Source organism: Sesamum indicum, linkage group LG11 (assembly GCF_000512975.1).
Source record: "Sesamum indicum cultivar Zhongzhi No. 13 linkage group LG11, S_indicum_v1.0, whole genome shotgun sequence".
NCBI lineage: Eukaryota > Viridiplantae > Streptophyta > Magnoliopsida > Lamiales > Pedaliaceae > Sesamum > Sesamum indicum.
In genome coordinates this window covers 12065789-12080503 of record NC_026155.1, presented here as the reverse complement: position 1 = coordinate 12080503, position 14715 = coordinate 12065789, and the positions used below count along the sequence as shown (strand labels likewise).

Sequence of the window (14715 nt, the reverse complement as noted above, 5' to 3'; positions counted from 1 at the left end):
GATTTTGATATGAAAACTTGGTGTTTTATCTAGTTATTGATTTTAGAGACGGCTAAGATAATTATCCATTTGTTCTGAAGAAAACCACCCCAAAAGGTTAAATTAAACTAAATTTATAAATCGAAATATCCATACCAGTATGTTTTTTATTAGAAAAACACAATTCATCAACTACTCATCGCAAAATGTCGACAATCAAATTTTGTACTAAATTACCCCTGAGAGCAATCCAATTGAAACTCTACAGAGTACGCTTCATCTAAAACTGATCCATAGAAGCGAAACGCTGCGACTACAGACTGATCCACATATTCTTCCAATAATATTTCGAACATCATGGCTAAAATAACCTTATGAGTTCAATAATCAACGGTAAAGAATCAATCGTGCAATAAAACGTAAAAAGATAGCATGATCACTACATTGAAGACCAGCCTATTCAAGAGAGTTCAAATGTAGCTATGGTTTAAATACTGTATTTTACAGAAACCAGAGAAAGCAGATACAAGATTTTACTTGGTTCGGTATATAAACCATCACTAAGAAAATACCTTTGATTCGGAAGGATGTATCTGAGAAATTATGTGCACAACGAAGGAACGGGAAAGCTCCACTTAAGTTCCATTTTGTAGTTATACAAAGCGCCGAACGGATCCTTATGCTGTATGATCCATCATGTTGTAGCGCGTTTTATCCCTGGGAATTAGATAGCCATCATATGCCCTACTGCATGAAGACTCCCTGTAAGGTCTCTCATTAATTTCTCTGCCAAACCTAAAGAGATAATTTAGGCCCATCAGTAGTTCAACAATTGCTGCCTCTGTCCTTACTCGGTCTGCAAAGTAAAGGGTCTGGACAAGAAGCACGTTTGACCCAAAAACCAATCTTTGCCTTTCAAAGTTCCGCTCAGATTGCCATCGTATCATGTTGTGAGCAAGTGGGGATAGCCATTCCAATATTCTTGCAACTGCTAAGCCCCACTCTGCTGCAAAAGCAGGATCGTAGACAGACGAAGCCATAGTTTTGGAAAATGTCTTTAGCTTTGCCCTAAGACAGCTTCTGATAGTTGAAGGCAACAAATTGTAAAGATCATCTCTGGCATCGAGGCTGATCAAGTGAGGAGATGAAGCTAGCTTCTCGATCAATATGATGACATTTGCATAGTGCAGAGCCAAAGCAGCATGACCAAGAGAAGATGGAGGAGCATTCAACAGATGACTTTTCGAGTCAAAGAAAGATACCTTAGGGGTTATGCTACTATATATAATTGGGATCGTGCATAAGTCTTTTATTTCATCTGCATCTTTCTGAGAAGCACCATTGGACCTAAATGAGCTTCCACAGGATGGTGCATAGGTCTCAACAACAGGAGATTCACTTCCTCCTGTCATGCATCCTGCGAAGCCAACAGGGCTAAACCGTCTAGCTTTCGTCTGATGTGGTTTTCCACAAAGGACAGATGATGGAGAATGATCATGAGATTTCCTATTCTTCAATTTACTCTTGTCACCTCCCAAGCCCAAATTTGAAAATGACCTCGCTACAGGAACTGGAAGTCTAGATGCATTGTTTTCCGATAAGTTAGCTGACTTTTGCTCTCCTGTTTGCAGGAGAGCAGACATGGAATTACTACGAATAAGACAAACACCATGTATGTCATCATATCCTCTACTCGCCACAACATTTTCAATCTGGTTAACCCCATATACATACTTGATCCTTTCGATAATTGTGAATAGAGATCTGAGAAGAAGTCGGACAATATAGTCATATGGTCTGACCCAAGGAGACATCTCCTGGAGATTCTTCACTTCCTGGCGTTGCCATACAACTTTCTGTTGAAACTCCAGCAACTTTACCTTGCCTAAACTGGCACCAGCTCGCATTCTCATTAGGCTCTGCTCAAGCTCTGCCAACACTTCGAGCTCTGAGTACAGCTGCTCTGTTGCTGCCACAAACTTCTCCATTTTCTTAACTTTCTTCTCCATTTTCTTCAGCCTATATTGCCACCCATACCATTTCGGATCAATTTCACCTGGATCATTAAAAACGTTTTCAAGATTGTGATATGTTGGGTCTGTACACTTCTTTCCAAGCATGGCTACTGATTTTGCCACACTACCCACATTCTCAATTATCTCAGCAAGAGCAAGATCCATAAGATAGTCTTCATCTTCGGAAACAAGCTTCTGGATGCCTACCGAGTTTGCAATCTCCTCTCTTAATCTAACTATCTGCCTGTCAGTGAGACATTGCCATAAATTAACCACCTTTGACATGAACCTCGAGATTTCAAATGCCAAAATTCCAAGGACTGGTCTCTCAGGCTCCCATGATAAGCTTTTACGTGAACTCTTCAATATATTACTGAACCATGTCTCTGTCACAGTCTCCCCCACCATCTCTCCAGATATACGAAAACCTGCCTACCTAAGCAAGAACCTTAATCAACTTCGCAACTCCTGAATCAAAATTCCACCATGTAAAATTAGAGAAAAGGTGTCTGAAATCACAGAAACTAGAATAGAAAGACTAACGATTATGAAACTCAAATTACCAATTAATAGTATTATCTACAACTGTACAAGATATAGAAAATTCGGCAACCAACCTTTCGTTCAATAACCACTTGAATTGTTGAGCACACAAAGAGAACCAACACTTATCTTCGAAATATTGTGGAAAATAAAATAAAAATAAAAATGTGTAAAGTTGACAAGAAGCCGTCCAACCAAAGAAAACAGAAGCAAACGAAAACCAACTCTAAAAATTTTAACGAAAAAAGGGAAAAACTCAGTTCATCTTACCTCTATGATGAACTATTCAACTATACGGCGAGTATTACCACCATAATCTCAAATAACTAGATAAACAGAGAATATATCAAACTACCATTAGGGCTTAAATCTCAATCTAATTCCGAATCAACATCCTCACAGCTACCCAAGAGAACAAAATATCACGAAACTTGTCAAAAACTACAGCCGAACAACAACAATGCAGCAAGTAGAAAGGGTAGAAACTAACCGTCGCCAGCAACTAAAAAAAGCAAAAAACCAAACTCACCGTTTCCCGAACTACAGCGCACATAATACGACCTCCGAAGCAACATTTCACCGTGAAGATCCAGCAATCGTGCAGGAGAAAGAGGAAGAGTCGGAGAATTCGGAAATCACCACAAAAGAACGTTTGAGAGGATAAAGTTGAGGAGTGAGCTGACGAAGAAAGAAAGAGAAGGGGAGAGATAAATGTATTTTAGGAAAGAGAGAGGTGGGGTGTAGTTTTGTTAACGGGCGCACCACCGGCGTCAAATAGGGAGAACTACTTTGACCCACAGCACGGGGACAAAACTATAGTGCGCCGAAAACTCGGTGCGAACGAGGTAAAAGTATGCTTTTGTGCTCTCGGATATTATGGCAGATCTACGCAATTAAGCTGCTCAAACGACGTCGTCGGGAGGGAGCTTCAGACACTATTTAGGCAGGACTTTTCAGTTGTCCGGCAGAGAATGAGTTGGAATTAGGGTGGGTGTTGGGTATTAAATTAGGCATATGCTTATTTTCTACTTAATTAGGATCCAGAAGGTACCTACGAAAGTTCTTGTAGGAAATAAAACAAACCCATGTGTATGTTATCGATGTTGGTAAAAACTCGGCCTTGCTATGTTGCATTGTTTCTTCTTGTTCTCATCTTGACTTTACTTATTTGGTCATTGAGGCCCCAACTTGTGTTTTCTTCCAACTCCCAATTTCATTACTTAATTTCACCTAAATCTTCCTCTATTTTTTAATTTGTATAAAAATAACATCATACAACTCGTGAAAATGTTAATAACGATGATTTTTAACTAACACGAATAAAATTAATTTTTACTTCATTGAAGTTGACATTCTTGTCTTATCGTCGTGATCATAAGTCAAATTATTTGCTAATGATCCGTGTTTTAATTACAACACAAACAAGATCATAGGTTAGCAAGAACATACAATATTCGATGTATATATATATATAGTACATGATACATATCCATGTGTATATAAATTAAGTACCCCACCAAACTCACAAAGTATCCATACGTATCCCACCATGTATAAAGTATTCCAACTTCTTCACATTCAGCGGCCATGTATTGGAATTATTGACATATCATATTAATTTCAATTAAATATAATTTAAAAAAAAACACATAAAATAATATTTACATATATATACATAATTTGAATTAATTATATGACGAATATATTATATTATTCATTCTGGAGTGCATATATAATAAATTGGCAAGTCAGATCCATGTTGCTTTCACGCAACCGGACAAGTGAATAAGCTGAGAATGTCTGTGAGAGACAAAAGATGTAATAATGATGAGTATATCTGTGTTGTTAGAATATCACGATCGATCATCAAATTATTTATTTAGTGGAGAAGTGATGACTGATGAGCATCGGCCATGTCTCCGCTTATCTTTTCCGGAAGTAGAGGTCAGAGATGTAGCAATCATTTATTAATATGCCTGTTAATTATTTTATACATTGAAAATAGAACTAAATAGGGTTGGCTGGCATTCCCACATATCCAAGCCAAAAACAGGAACCCCCGCTTATGGCTGATTAAGACAACAATCATGGAAAAAGGCAAGAATGTTCGTGAGACAAAGCCAATATGTATTACAATAACAAGATTCGAGATCCACGGGTCAGCATAATCGGGTTCGATCTTGGACCACAACCCGAACCCATGCTCCGAATTTAATTTATTGAAAGTATCACAAATTACGTCAATAAATTGGCAACAGACATAATAACGATAAAATGAGTAATAGAGAACATAAATTACACCAATAATTATCAATAAATCGACATATCAATAACTAATATAAAAAGTATCCGTAACTAATTAATAAATACTATAAGAGTAGATCAATAATACGCACATACACGGATAGGATTTAAATTCATAACTTTACAGTCATCGATCTTCAACTTTATCAATTAAACTAAGTCCGATCGGCTAAGGAATGATAAATGTGGACACGGAAATTTGTGGTTTAAAAATACGAGGGTGCAACTTTCAATTGATTCATGCTCTTGACTTTAGATGATTGAGCATAAAACGGAAAAAGATGGGGATAAGGCTAAGGGTTTTATTTTAGTTAGAGATAGATAGTGTGATAGCCAAGCATTCACCCCGGCAGTTACATGTTGTTTTCCTTCGTCTATGTCTGTGCAAGGGCAGAGTTGCCGGCATGGGCTCATGGCCCCTACATCAACATGAATGATTGAATTTGAGGAAGAAATAATAATAGGAAATAGAACTTGACTCCTCCTGTCAAAAATATTGGGCTGTCCCTTCACCTCTTATTTAAGTTATAAAATTAACATGTTATAATCAAATTCGGAGCTCACGAATAGTATATGTGTACTTTGCTAATAATTCCTCGTATTTTTGTTTTATTAAGATATGTTGTTTTCTTGTATTTATTGATGTTAATGTTGCTATTTAGATGTAATTAATGATTAAACAATCATATTTATCAGAAGGGGAAAAAAACATCAACTTGGTCAGTTCTATTCCCACGTCTCATGATGATCAAAGTTTATCCCCTCATTGTCTTATTGGCCGACCTTGATCTCTGTTGTTATTTAGTATTCAGAGTTTGTGCCGATTTGATACCTCTCTTTCGGTCTGCATTGAAATATTGTTTTATTTCTGTGTGTTCAAACAACTGTTGCACCTCAACGCATGTTGAGGAAAATCAAAGCCCATTAAGGCTCTGGCCCATGCAGGACTGTGCATGGGGCCCAAAAGTTGTGGATTGGTCCACCATATAGAATGTATACAAGTGTGGGTCAGCCCAAAACAAAAGGACTAAAGTGAAAAGGCATGTCTTCCTCAAATATGCTTACACATTCCTATTTCTCTTTTTTTTTTTTTTTTTTTCCCTCTTTTGATGAATTTATGTAATTGCAAGAAAGTAAAAGGTAGAGTAGGAAGGAGAAGTAAGAAGTTGTTCCCATTTCAATAAAAAAGACATGTTGCGTACATGTGTTGTTTTGCTTCAAAGGCGACAAAAACCATATTACTCATTGTTTAAAAATATAATATTTCAAGTTTAATTTCTCTTAATTATGAATTTTGAACAGTTCAACTTTATTTAAAAATATATTCAACGTATGGATATTTATTTCTTATTTTATGTAAAGTTTTGTATACTTCGTGTGGTAATGTCTGACGTTATGTGAGTTTATTGTAATATATGCCATTGTTTTAATTATTTGATGTATTAATTGGACTGTAATATTACTCAATTTATTGAGATATTGATATAATTATATAATTCAAATAAGAAAAAGGATGAGTAGTATCATTTAAATTTCAAACCAAAAATAATTCAAGTGTGAATTTTTACATTTTTAGCCTCAACCTTTGTGTATAATTAAAAAAAAAAAAAACTATCCCAAGAGGCCAATATAGTGATTTGTGCTATGGAGGAGTACACGTGGCAATTCATGTATGGATATGTTTCCCTTGGCTTCTAAGGGGATTTTGCTGCTATAACTTTTGATTTATTTTAAGGTTACTCCATTGTCCATGAAGCAAAAGTAAAGCCGTCTACTCTCATCGATGCTGGGAATTCCAATTAATTATTGTAAAAAGAAAATCATACTTATTACATAATTATTTAAATAATTTTTAAAACCATGTTGATATATCTGATGCAGGTCGCACAATTTGGGGTCGGATCGGTAAATTTGGTACCTTGAAATTAGGTTGCTAAATTCCTCTTTGAGCTACCTACTAGTGGATCTTGAGAATAGAACACACATTAGGTTTACTGAATATCCCCCAACTATGGTCCTCTGATACTTAAATTAGAAAGTAGGGTCGAAAACGATCTCCACCTGGAGAGAGAGTGGGATCAAAAACCATGATAAATGCACTTGCGTAAATATTCATAAATGCTTGTATTTATATAGTGTATGGTACCGCATGATAAGGTGCCACGTGGCATCATCTGAGCGTCCTGGAGTCAGGTGATCCAACGACTATCAAAGCGGGCCGGTTCATTGGTACGGGTCAGACCGACCCGACCCACGCATTCATGCGCAGATCATGTCATTTACTACAAATTTCTTTAAAAAATAGGGGCATTTTGATAATGTGGGTGTTCATCTCATTTAATGTGATTTTATAAAAATAAATATTTGTTTTATGTGGGTTTATCGTATTTTAAATTTATTGATCAGATCGATGTACTTATCAGTTTATTAATATTGATATAATATGTAATCCTCATTTTTATCTAAAAATTATCATAATATTCATTGACTAAAAATCCTTAAATATATTTATTTCTTCCACATAACAGCTATTTACAGGATTCATAAATAATTTTGTAATTTTTGCACCTTTTTTTCAGTTTATTTTTTTAATGTTTTATTTACCTAAAAAAATATAATTAAAAATTTTAATGCTAATATATAGATGTGTCCGCGTACGCCCTATCCAAAAACATATCTAATTATTTAATTTGCAAATACTTCTCACTAAACAAATCTTTTTTCCTAAACCATTTAATTTTATATATTATTCGAAAATTGGGTACATAGATAAAGAGTGTCGGAGTAAGGAATTTGTGAGAATTAAAGAATCAAATCACATGGATGGGACGAAAAGAGATAATATCATCTGATTTATTGTGTCCACTTTAATTATAACACTGCAGCTTTATTTGGAGCTTTATTTAATTTATTTTCTGTTCCAATAAGTTAAAAAGAAAAATTGCATTCACATTTATTAATTTAGTGGTCCTCACTTCTGTCCTTCATTAAATATATATACACTACCATATGCTAATTTTTAATTAATACCATTTTCTGTACAATAAATTTTTTTAGTTATTTACACTTTGATCCCTTCTAAAAAATACAAAATTACACTTTCAATTAAAAAGAGTTTGAACTTATATCTAAGCTCCTTTCATAAGTTGGATGAAAAATGATGATATTAGTATTAAAAAAAGAGTACATATTTTTTTTATTTTGCCCCTCATTTAATATTTTCATATATATTTTTATACTTATAAAGGAATAAATGTAATATATATATATTTATATATATATGGAGTAAGAATATCATAAATTTTTTTTTTCGTATAAGTATAAAATTATTACATGAGAATGTTAAATAAGGAGTAATGTTGAAAATTTATATATTTTTTTTGCTTATGCCAGCATTTTTTGTTTAAAATCTAACGAAATGGGGTCAAGTGTAAATAGGACATTTTTAAGAGGGTACAAGTATAATTTTAATCTTTTTTTTGGAGGAATATAATTTTTTTATTTTTAGGGGTCTAAATGTAAATATTATAAATTTAATTAGGGCTTTCTTCTTTTTGAAGATTAGTGGTTTATTATTTTTTTGTTGGGACTCTTCAACCCTAATATTTATATATTATGCTTCAACTTTTGTCAAGACGCATGTATTGGAACTCTCAATTGCTTTTAATTATTTATGTTGAATTTTCATCAAAGTTGAAACTTCGAACAATAGTGTGAAATTAAATGTCAATTATTTCAAAAAGTTTCATACAGATTACAAAGAAATACGTACTAATCACCAGACATTTTTCCTATATATTATTCTTTTTTATTTGAAAAATTCCATGACAATAATTTTTATCACAGCAAAAAGTACTTTAATATGTATGAAGGATTAGATACATTTTCTGTCCCGCAATTTAGGTCATTTAGCGGATTCGTTCTTTAATTTTGCGGGACAATATTTTGGCCCTACATCTTTTTAATTTTTGTAATTTTAATTTTTTTTTTGTCGGAGCCGCCCGTGAAAAGGGTGAATTCCGTTGAAACTCATAAATATATAATATAATATGAGATATAATATTGATTTATAATTAAAAAAAATGATTGTAAATTAACATACTCATACATTAACTTTGTGTCCCACATGAAACTCATGAACTAAATACGTCATTTCTATTATTCATTTTTCTTCCAATGTCAAATTGTAGTTTTGTTTTTTTTTTTTTTAATTTTTATCAATAATGTCAAATTGTAGTTGAAATTACTATTGGCTCATCTGCAAGCAATCATCACGTGAAAGATAAATATACATGTGTAATTTTGTGGAAATTGCATCTAACCCCACACAGATTTGCATTTTTGCTATAAATCTTCCACAGAACAAGAAAACGTGTTTCATATCCTAAAATTGTTTTTGTCGAAGCCAATTGTCACTTGGTTAGCTTTCTGACAAGAAATTGTAGCACTGCAATTGCTGAGATTGCTTAAAGTAAATACTTTTGATCCTTAATCGATTGAATTATATGTTATTGTTTTGTGCATTTATTTAATTACAACGGGAGGGCATTAGATAGAATAAAATTTAAAAAATGATCGTAATTTTTATAAACAATCGAGAAATGCATATACAAAAGTATGCTCATGTGTGTATGGACATAGAGTGACTACAAGAAAAATGAAAAGGACAACACATTATTAATCTGGCTTATCGTGCGTTACTGGCTTCATGTGTGTATCATATTTGGAAGGAACGGAACTTGAGACGTTTTGAGCAGTTTGAGCGAGAATCGACCACACTTGCTGGACTTATTATAGAAGATATTAGACAAAGGATTCTTAGTGCTTCTTTAGTTCGCTCTGGTAGTTCTTGTGCGTTACATAAACTTTGGCGTATCCTTTGGCCTGTCGAGGGAGACGCTACTCATTGAGCACTATTGCCTGAATGATTGTACTATTTATTTAATTAAAATTATATTTACCTAAAAAAAGAAGTATGCTCATGGTACGAAGCTTTCTTCTTCTAGAGTAAAATACTTTTATAAATTAGATATATGTATATGTTATGGTTTCTTAAAAGATAAAGAAATTAATGACGACACATATAATTTTGAATGTTTGTTATTTATATTTTAATATCAATTTTCTCCAGTTAGATGCTTTTTATGGATCAAATCTTAAATTTTCTATAGTAAGTGAAATGAAAATATTTTCTACATAATGATAATAATTTGAAAATATTACAAACAAAAAAAAAAAGAAAAAAAAGAAACACATATGAGTAATAATTTGTGCGATAAACTGCTCAATTAAAAGTAATTTTAGGGTGTGAAATGCAAAACCTTGACCATTGTGAAAAGGGTAAATTATACTTTTAATATTTATATATCACTTATTTATTTTAACAGTATGTGAATATTAGGGATCAAAAGTGAATAAATAGGTATATAGGGATAAAAAATAAACCTTATAAAAATGCTGAAATAAAGAAGTTGACCATGGGGAAGCGAGCTCCATTGATTCGGTGAAAGCAACTGTGGGGATTGAAATACATTTTCTTATATTTGTGGGGGTTTTCTTCCAAAATACGATAAATTAAGGAGTAAATTGCAATTTGATAACTAATTTGTGGCCATTGGTAATTACAGTTGTCGGAAGGAAGAAGCGTTATTTCATTTTTAAGTAAACCTTCATTCCAGCTTTTGTCCTCCATTTAAACTAATGTCCTCTTTTTCTATTTTTGTTTTATTTTTGTTGTCTTTACATAAAAAATTGATCTCCATCATTATTACACATCAAAATAAGTTTCAAATGGGAAAAAAATATGTTATTTCGCAGAAATATGGGCCCCTCAATTTCGATCATACCACATATCAAAACATACTTTAAAATTCATAATTATTTATAAATTTCATACCCACACAGTTTAATAATAAGTGATACTTTAATATTAGTTATTTATGATATAATACTGATTATTAGTAATATGATTATTATAATTATCAATTGTTGCTAATTATAGATCTTTGATATTGACAATTGTAGTTAATTTATTCAATAAATAACAGTTAAACGTTTTCACTTGAAAAAAAAACATGACTTTGTACATTTTTTGATAATTAATCTTCGACTAGTGTGCACAATTAATTCAAAATTTAAATAAAATGCAATAATTATTTTTAATATATACATTAATTCAATAAATAAAAAAATTGTAAAAATATAAAAGTTGTGGGGAGTTATAAAAAGAAGAGTGGGGGAAGAGAGATTTGGAGCTTGAGAAAAGAAAAAAAAAAAATAATTTTTAAAATAAAAAAACTATATACCATAAAAATTGAGACACCAACTAAGTGTTCTTTAATTATAATAAGGAATAGATAAATACTGGCGACTGAACAGATAGATATGAACTTGAGACTCTGAAATCAAACCCATGGACTTCATCATTTTTCTCTGTGTTACAATTAAATTGATGGATTAGGAATTATGAATTTTAAAATTTTCAATAATAATTTTTTGAATTTATTTTGCTAATTCTAAATTTAAATAACTTAATTTTAATTTCAATTATGTCTTGTTGAATATTTATGACTTTTAACTTTTTTTTATATGAAGACATTCAAAATAACTTTTTCAAATTCAAATACAGCTTAAATATTTTTTATTGGGAGGATACTCCAGCAAGTGTAACGAGTTGTTTTGCATATTAATTTATTTCTTCGATCGAAAACGTATCAGAAATGCCAGCTCACTTTTGATTGACCTATTTGATGGACTTTAATGTCAACTCAAATAAAAAATATTACTCTCGACCTCTATTTAAATCATATGTATATATATATGTAATATTTACTAAAAAGATAGCACTTTCTGCTAATCAAATCAACATATATTGACAATGATATTGTTTTATTACATGAGCATTGGTGGCTTTTTTTGGTCAACAAAAGGTTTAGCTCATTGTCAATGGGCACTGTTAATGGGGGCATAAATTGATTATTTTTTTAGGAAAAGAGAAGATAATAAGTGGTATTATTTAAGTTTACGCATCGAAAATTGTTTAAGGAGAGATAGTAAGTGTAGAATATTAGGGAATTAATTTCTTGTTTTTCTTCCACCAGCTTCTTTTTCTTACCAAACCATTAATGGAGGAAATTCAACTGCTAACTTTCACCAAAAACAAAGTACAGCTAAGAAAACAAAGCAACGACAGCTTTTAATTACCCTAAATCCCTCATAATCTCTTGAAAAATTTCTGGCGCCATTTGTTCACCCACCATTTTTTCAAAAATTTCTTGGATGCAGTGAACTACCGTACGAGCAAGAAGGAAGCATGGAACTGGAAGACAAGGAGAGCACCGAATCTGGTTCGCCGGCTGGTAACTCGGAGGTTGACTCACCACCGTCAAGCGGCGGTGCTTATGGCGGGCAAGACAGTGCCGCTGCCGCTGGTGGGGTGGTTCCGGGGACAATAAATATGGCAGTGAACATCAGTATGGAGAAAAATGTAGGGGTGACAAACTCACCGGCGGTGCCAGTGGGTGCTGGAGGCAGCGGGGTGATGGGTGGTGGGATACTAGGTGGTGGGAGTGCTGAGTTATTGATGGGGAAAAAGAAGAGAGGGAGGCCAAGAAAGTATGACGCAGATGGGAACTTGAGAGCGGGGTATATTGGATCACCACCGGGTGCGGCGGCGCAGCCCGGCTTTACTCTATCAACGCCACCGTCTCTTGAATATTCATCAGGCCCCAAAAAAGGGCGTGGTAAGCATTCGGGTTCCGGCAACTGGAAAGCTCTTGCTTCTTTGGGTGAGTTCTTGGCAATCTCACTCAACACGCCACTATCGCGAATTATTTTCTGTTCTTGTTGCTTTTATTATGTTACGTCTGCGTTTACCTACCAAGATTTGAACTTTCTACTGCAAGAAATCTTAGCCACTGCTAAATATTTCTTCTCCCTTTCTTGTTCTGGTCTCCTCGATTTCTTCAAATTTTTCTCCATCTTTTTCTAATTTTTTGTTGGGGTTTAGATTAGAGATTTAGGGGCTTGCAGATTTGTAGAGGGAGAACTGAATTGGGTTTTAATTAAGAGTTAAGAGCCCGGAGCAATGGAAGATTAGCGTTATTGTTCTTCTCGGAAAAATTGATTGCTCCCAAAAAAAAAAAAGGAAGAATGTGATCCAAAAATTGGGATCTTTACTTGATAGAGATTAGAGATCCCATTTTCTGCCTTTGTTCTTTTCGCTGAATTTTCAGTTAAGGATTGATTCTTTTCGGGTTTCATCACAAACTCACTGCCATCTCTTTACTCAGGATGAGAAATAAAATTTGTTGGAACTCCCCGTTTAAGTATTTATTAATTATATTGAAGGAAATGACGAAAATCTAATGCATGTTTCTTTGTTCTATTCTTGGATATCTATTTGTACTTCACTCTTTTATACTTTCTTCACTTTTTAATTTCCGGAGAAATTTCATCTGCGCAGGTGAAATATTTGCGAAAACTGCTGGAGGAGATTTTACACCGCATGTGGTGACTGTATACACAGGAGAGGTAGCAAAAACTTTTGATCTTTTCCACAGTTGCAGAATGTTTCTGTGTCTGTATGCTGAGTTTTAAGTTATTTTGCAGGATGTTGCAGGGAAGATCCTAACATTTGCACAAAAGGGCAGTCGAGGAGTTTGTGTTCTCTCTGCTAATGGATCCGTCTCCAACGTTACAATTCGTCAGCCTGGTTCATCTGGTGGCCTATTGACATATGAGGCATGATCTCTCGTCCTTAGTTACTGCTTTCTTAATGAGTTTGTGATTTTGATTTAAATCTTTGCTTTTCAATTGGGTTGAATCTTTCCACTTATAATACTAATGCTTCTGTCTTGGTGTGTTCTCGAGTTTATAGCTACTTCTGTTATAGCCGAATGTTTCTGTTGATTTTGGAATATTATTGTATTGATGCAGCAAACATATCTAGTAAGTTTCATAATTTTCTGGTTGGAAATGCGGCTCTGGTTTTGTTCCTGCACCAAGAAACTGGAGCACTCTGTTCATGTTCTTTCGTGGTCTTCACCAGCTTGCAGTTTTACTTAGATATTTGTTTTTTTTTTTGGTTTTGGTCTGACACTTTTGTGTTTACATTGAAACACTCCAATTCATGCAGGGGCGTTTTGAGATTCTAACTCTAACTGGGTCATACACGATTTGTGACAATGGCGGGATCAAAAGTCGGACTGGCGGATTAAGTGTTTCATTAGCCAGCCCTGACGGTCGTGTAATAGGTGGTGGTGTAGCTGGTTTGCTTATGGCTGCTAGTCCCGTACAGGTCCCAACTTTTAATTTAATTCATTTCACGACATATTTCGCTTAAAACTGGACAATGGATTATGACAATATCCATTTAGCTACATATCCTTGCCGTCTTCTAAATGAAAACACAACATGCTAATAACATCTTGATTTTGGCAGATCGTAGTTGGGAGCTTCGTGCCTAACGGTTTTAAGGTGCAGAAAAGAAAGCAGAACACAGAACCAAGAGCATCACCCACCATCCAGTTTGCTCCAGCTATTGTGACAGCAGCAATACCAATATCACAAGCAGCACCAGAAAACCACGTCTACCCGGTGCCCACATCACAATTACCAGCACAACAGGGAGAAGCTGATAACAGTTTGAGCAATAGGGATCATCCAAATTCTGCATCTACCAACACAAGTGATTGGAACGGCTCTGGGCCAAGCTCCGATCAGAGACCATCTCCCGACATTAACATCTCTATACCTTTCGAGGAGCACTGAAACTCTTCAGTCTTTCATCTCAAGTATTTAGTCACTAATCAGATTATTACTGACGGTGAATTTCGGGCAGTTAACCATAGGCTTATGTGAGGAGTCCTAAAAG

At 34.1% G+C, this 14715-nt stretch overlaps 2 protein-coding genes across 2 annotated transcripts in view; one reads left to right on the top strand and one right to left on the bottom strand.

Moving 5' to 3' along the window:
* Positions 301–3532, bottom strand: LOC105174131. The gene is made up of 2 exons (XM_011096130.2): positions 3067–3532; positions 301–2462 (listed from the first exon to the last, which is right to left on the bottom strand). The coding sequence occupies exon 2, from the start codon at positions 2400–2402 to the stop codon at positions 657–659; it is 1746 nt and encodes a 581-aa protein (XP_011094432.1). The 5' UTR covers positions 2403–2462; positions 3067–3532; the 3' UTR covers positions 301–656.
* LOC105174130 (AT-hook motif nuclear-localized protein 1) overlaps positions 11882–14715 on the top strand; it is a gene marked incomplete in the record, with an annotated part of 3967 nt that continues 1133 nt past the window's right edge. Inside the window, 5 exon segments of the mRNA XM_011096129.2 lie at positions 11882–12628; positions 13306–13373; positions 13452–13583; positions 13978–14139; positions 14283–14715. Coding sequence (XP_011094431.1) covers positions 12154–12628; positions 13306–13373; positions 13452–13583; positions 13978–14139; positions 14283–14612 — 1167 coding nt within the window.

What these genes read in the sequence shown, in the direction of transcription:
- LOC105174131 (XM_011096130.2), bottom strand. Translation starts at nt 2,402, where the DNA reads ATGGTGGGGGAGACTGTGACAGAGACATGGTTCAGTAATATATTGAAG.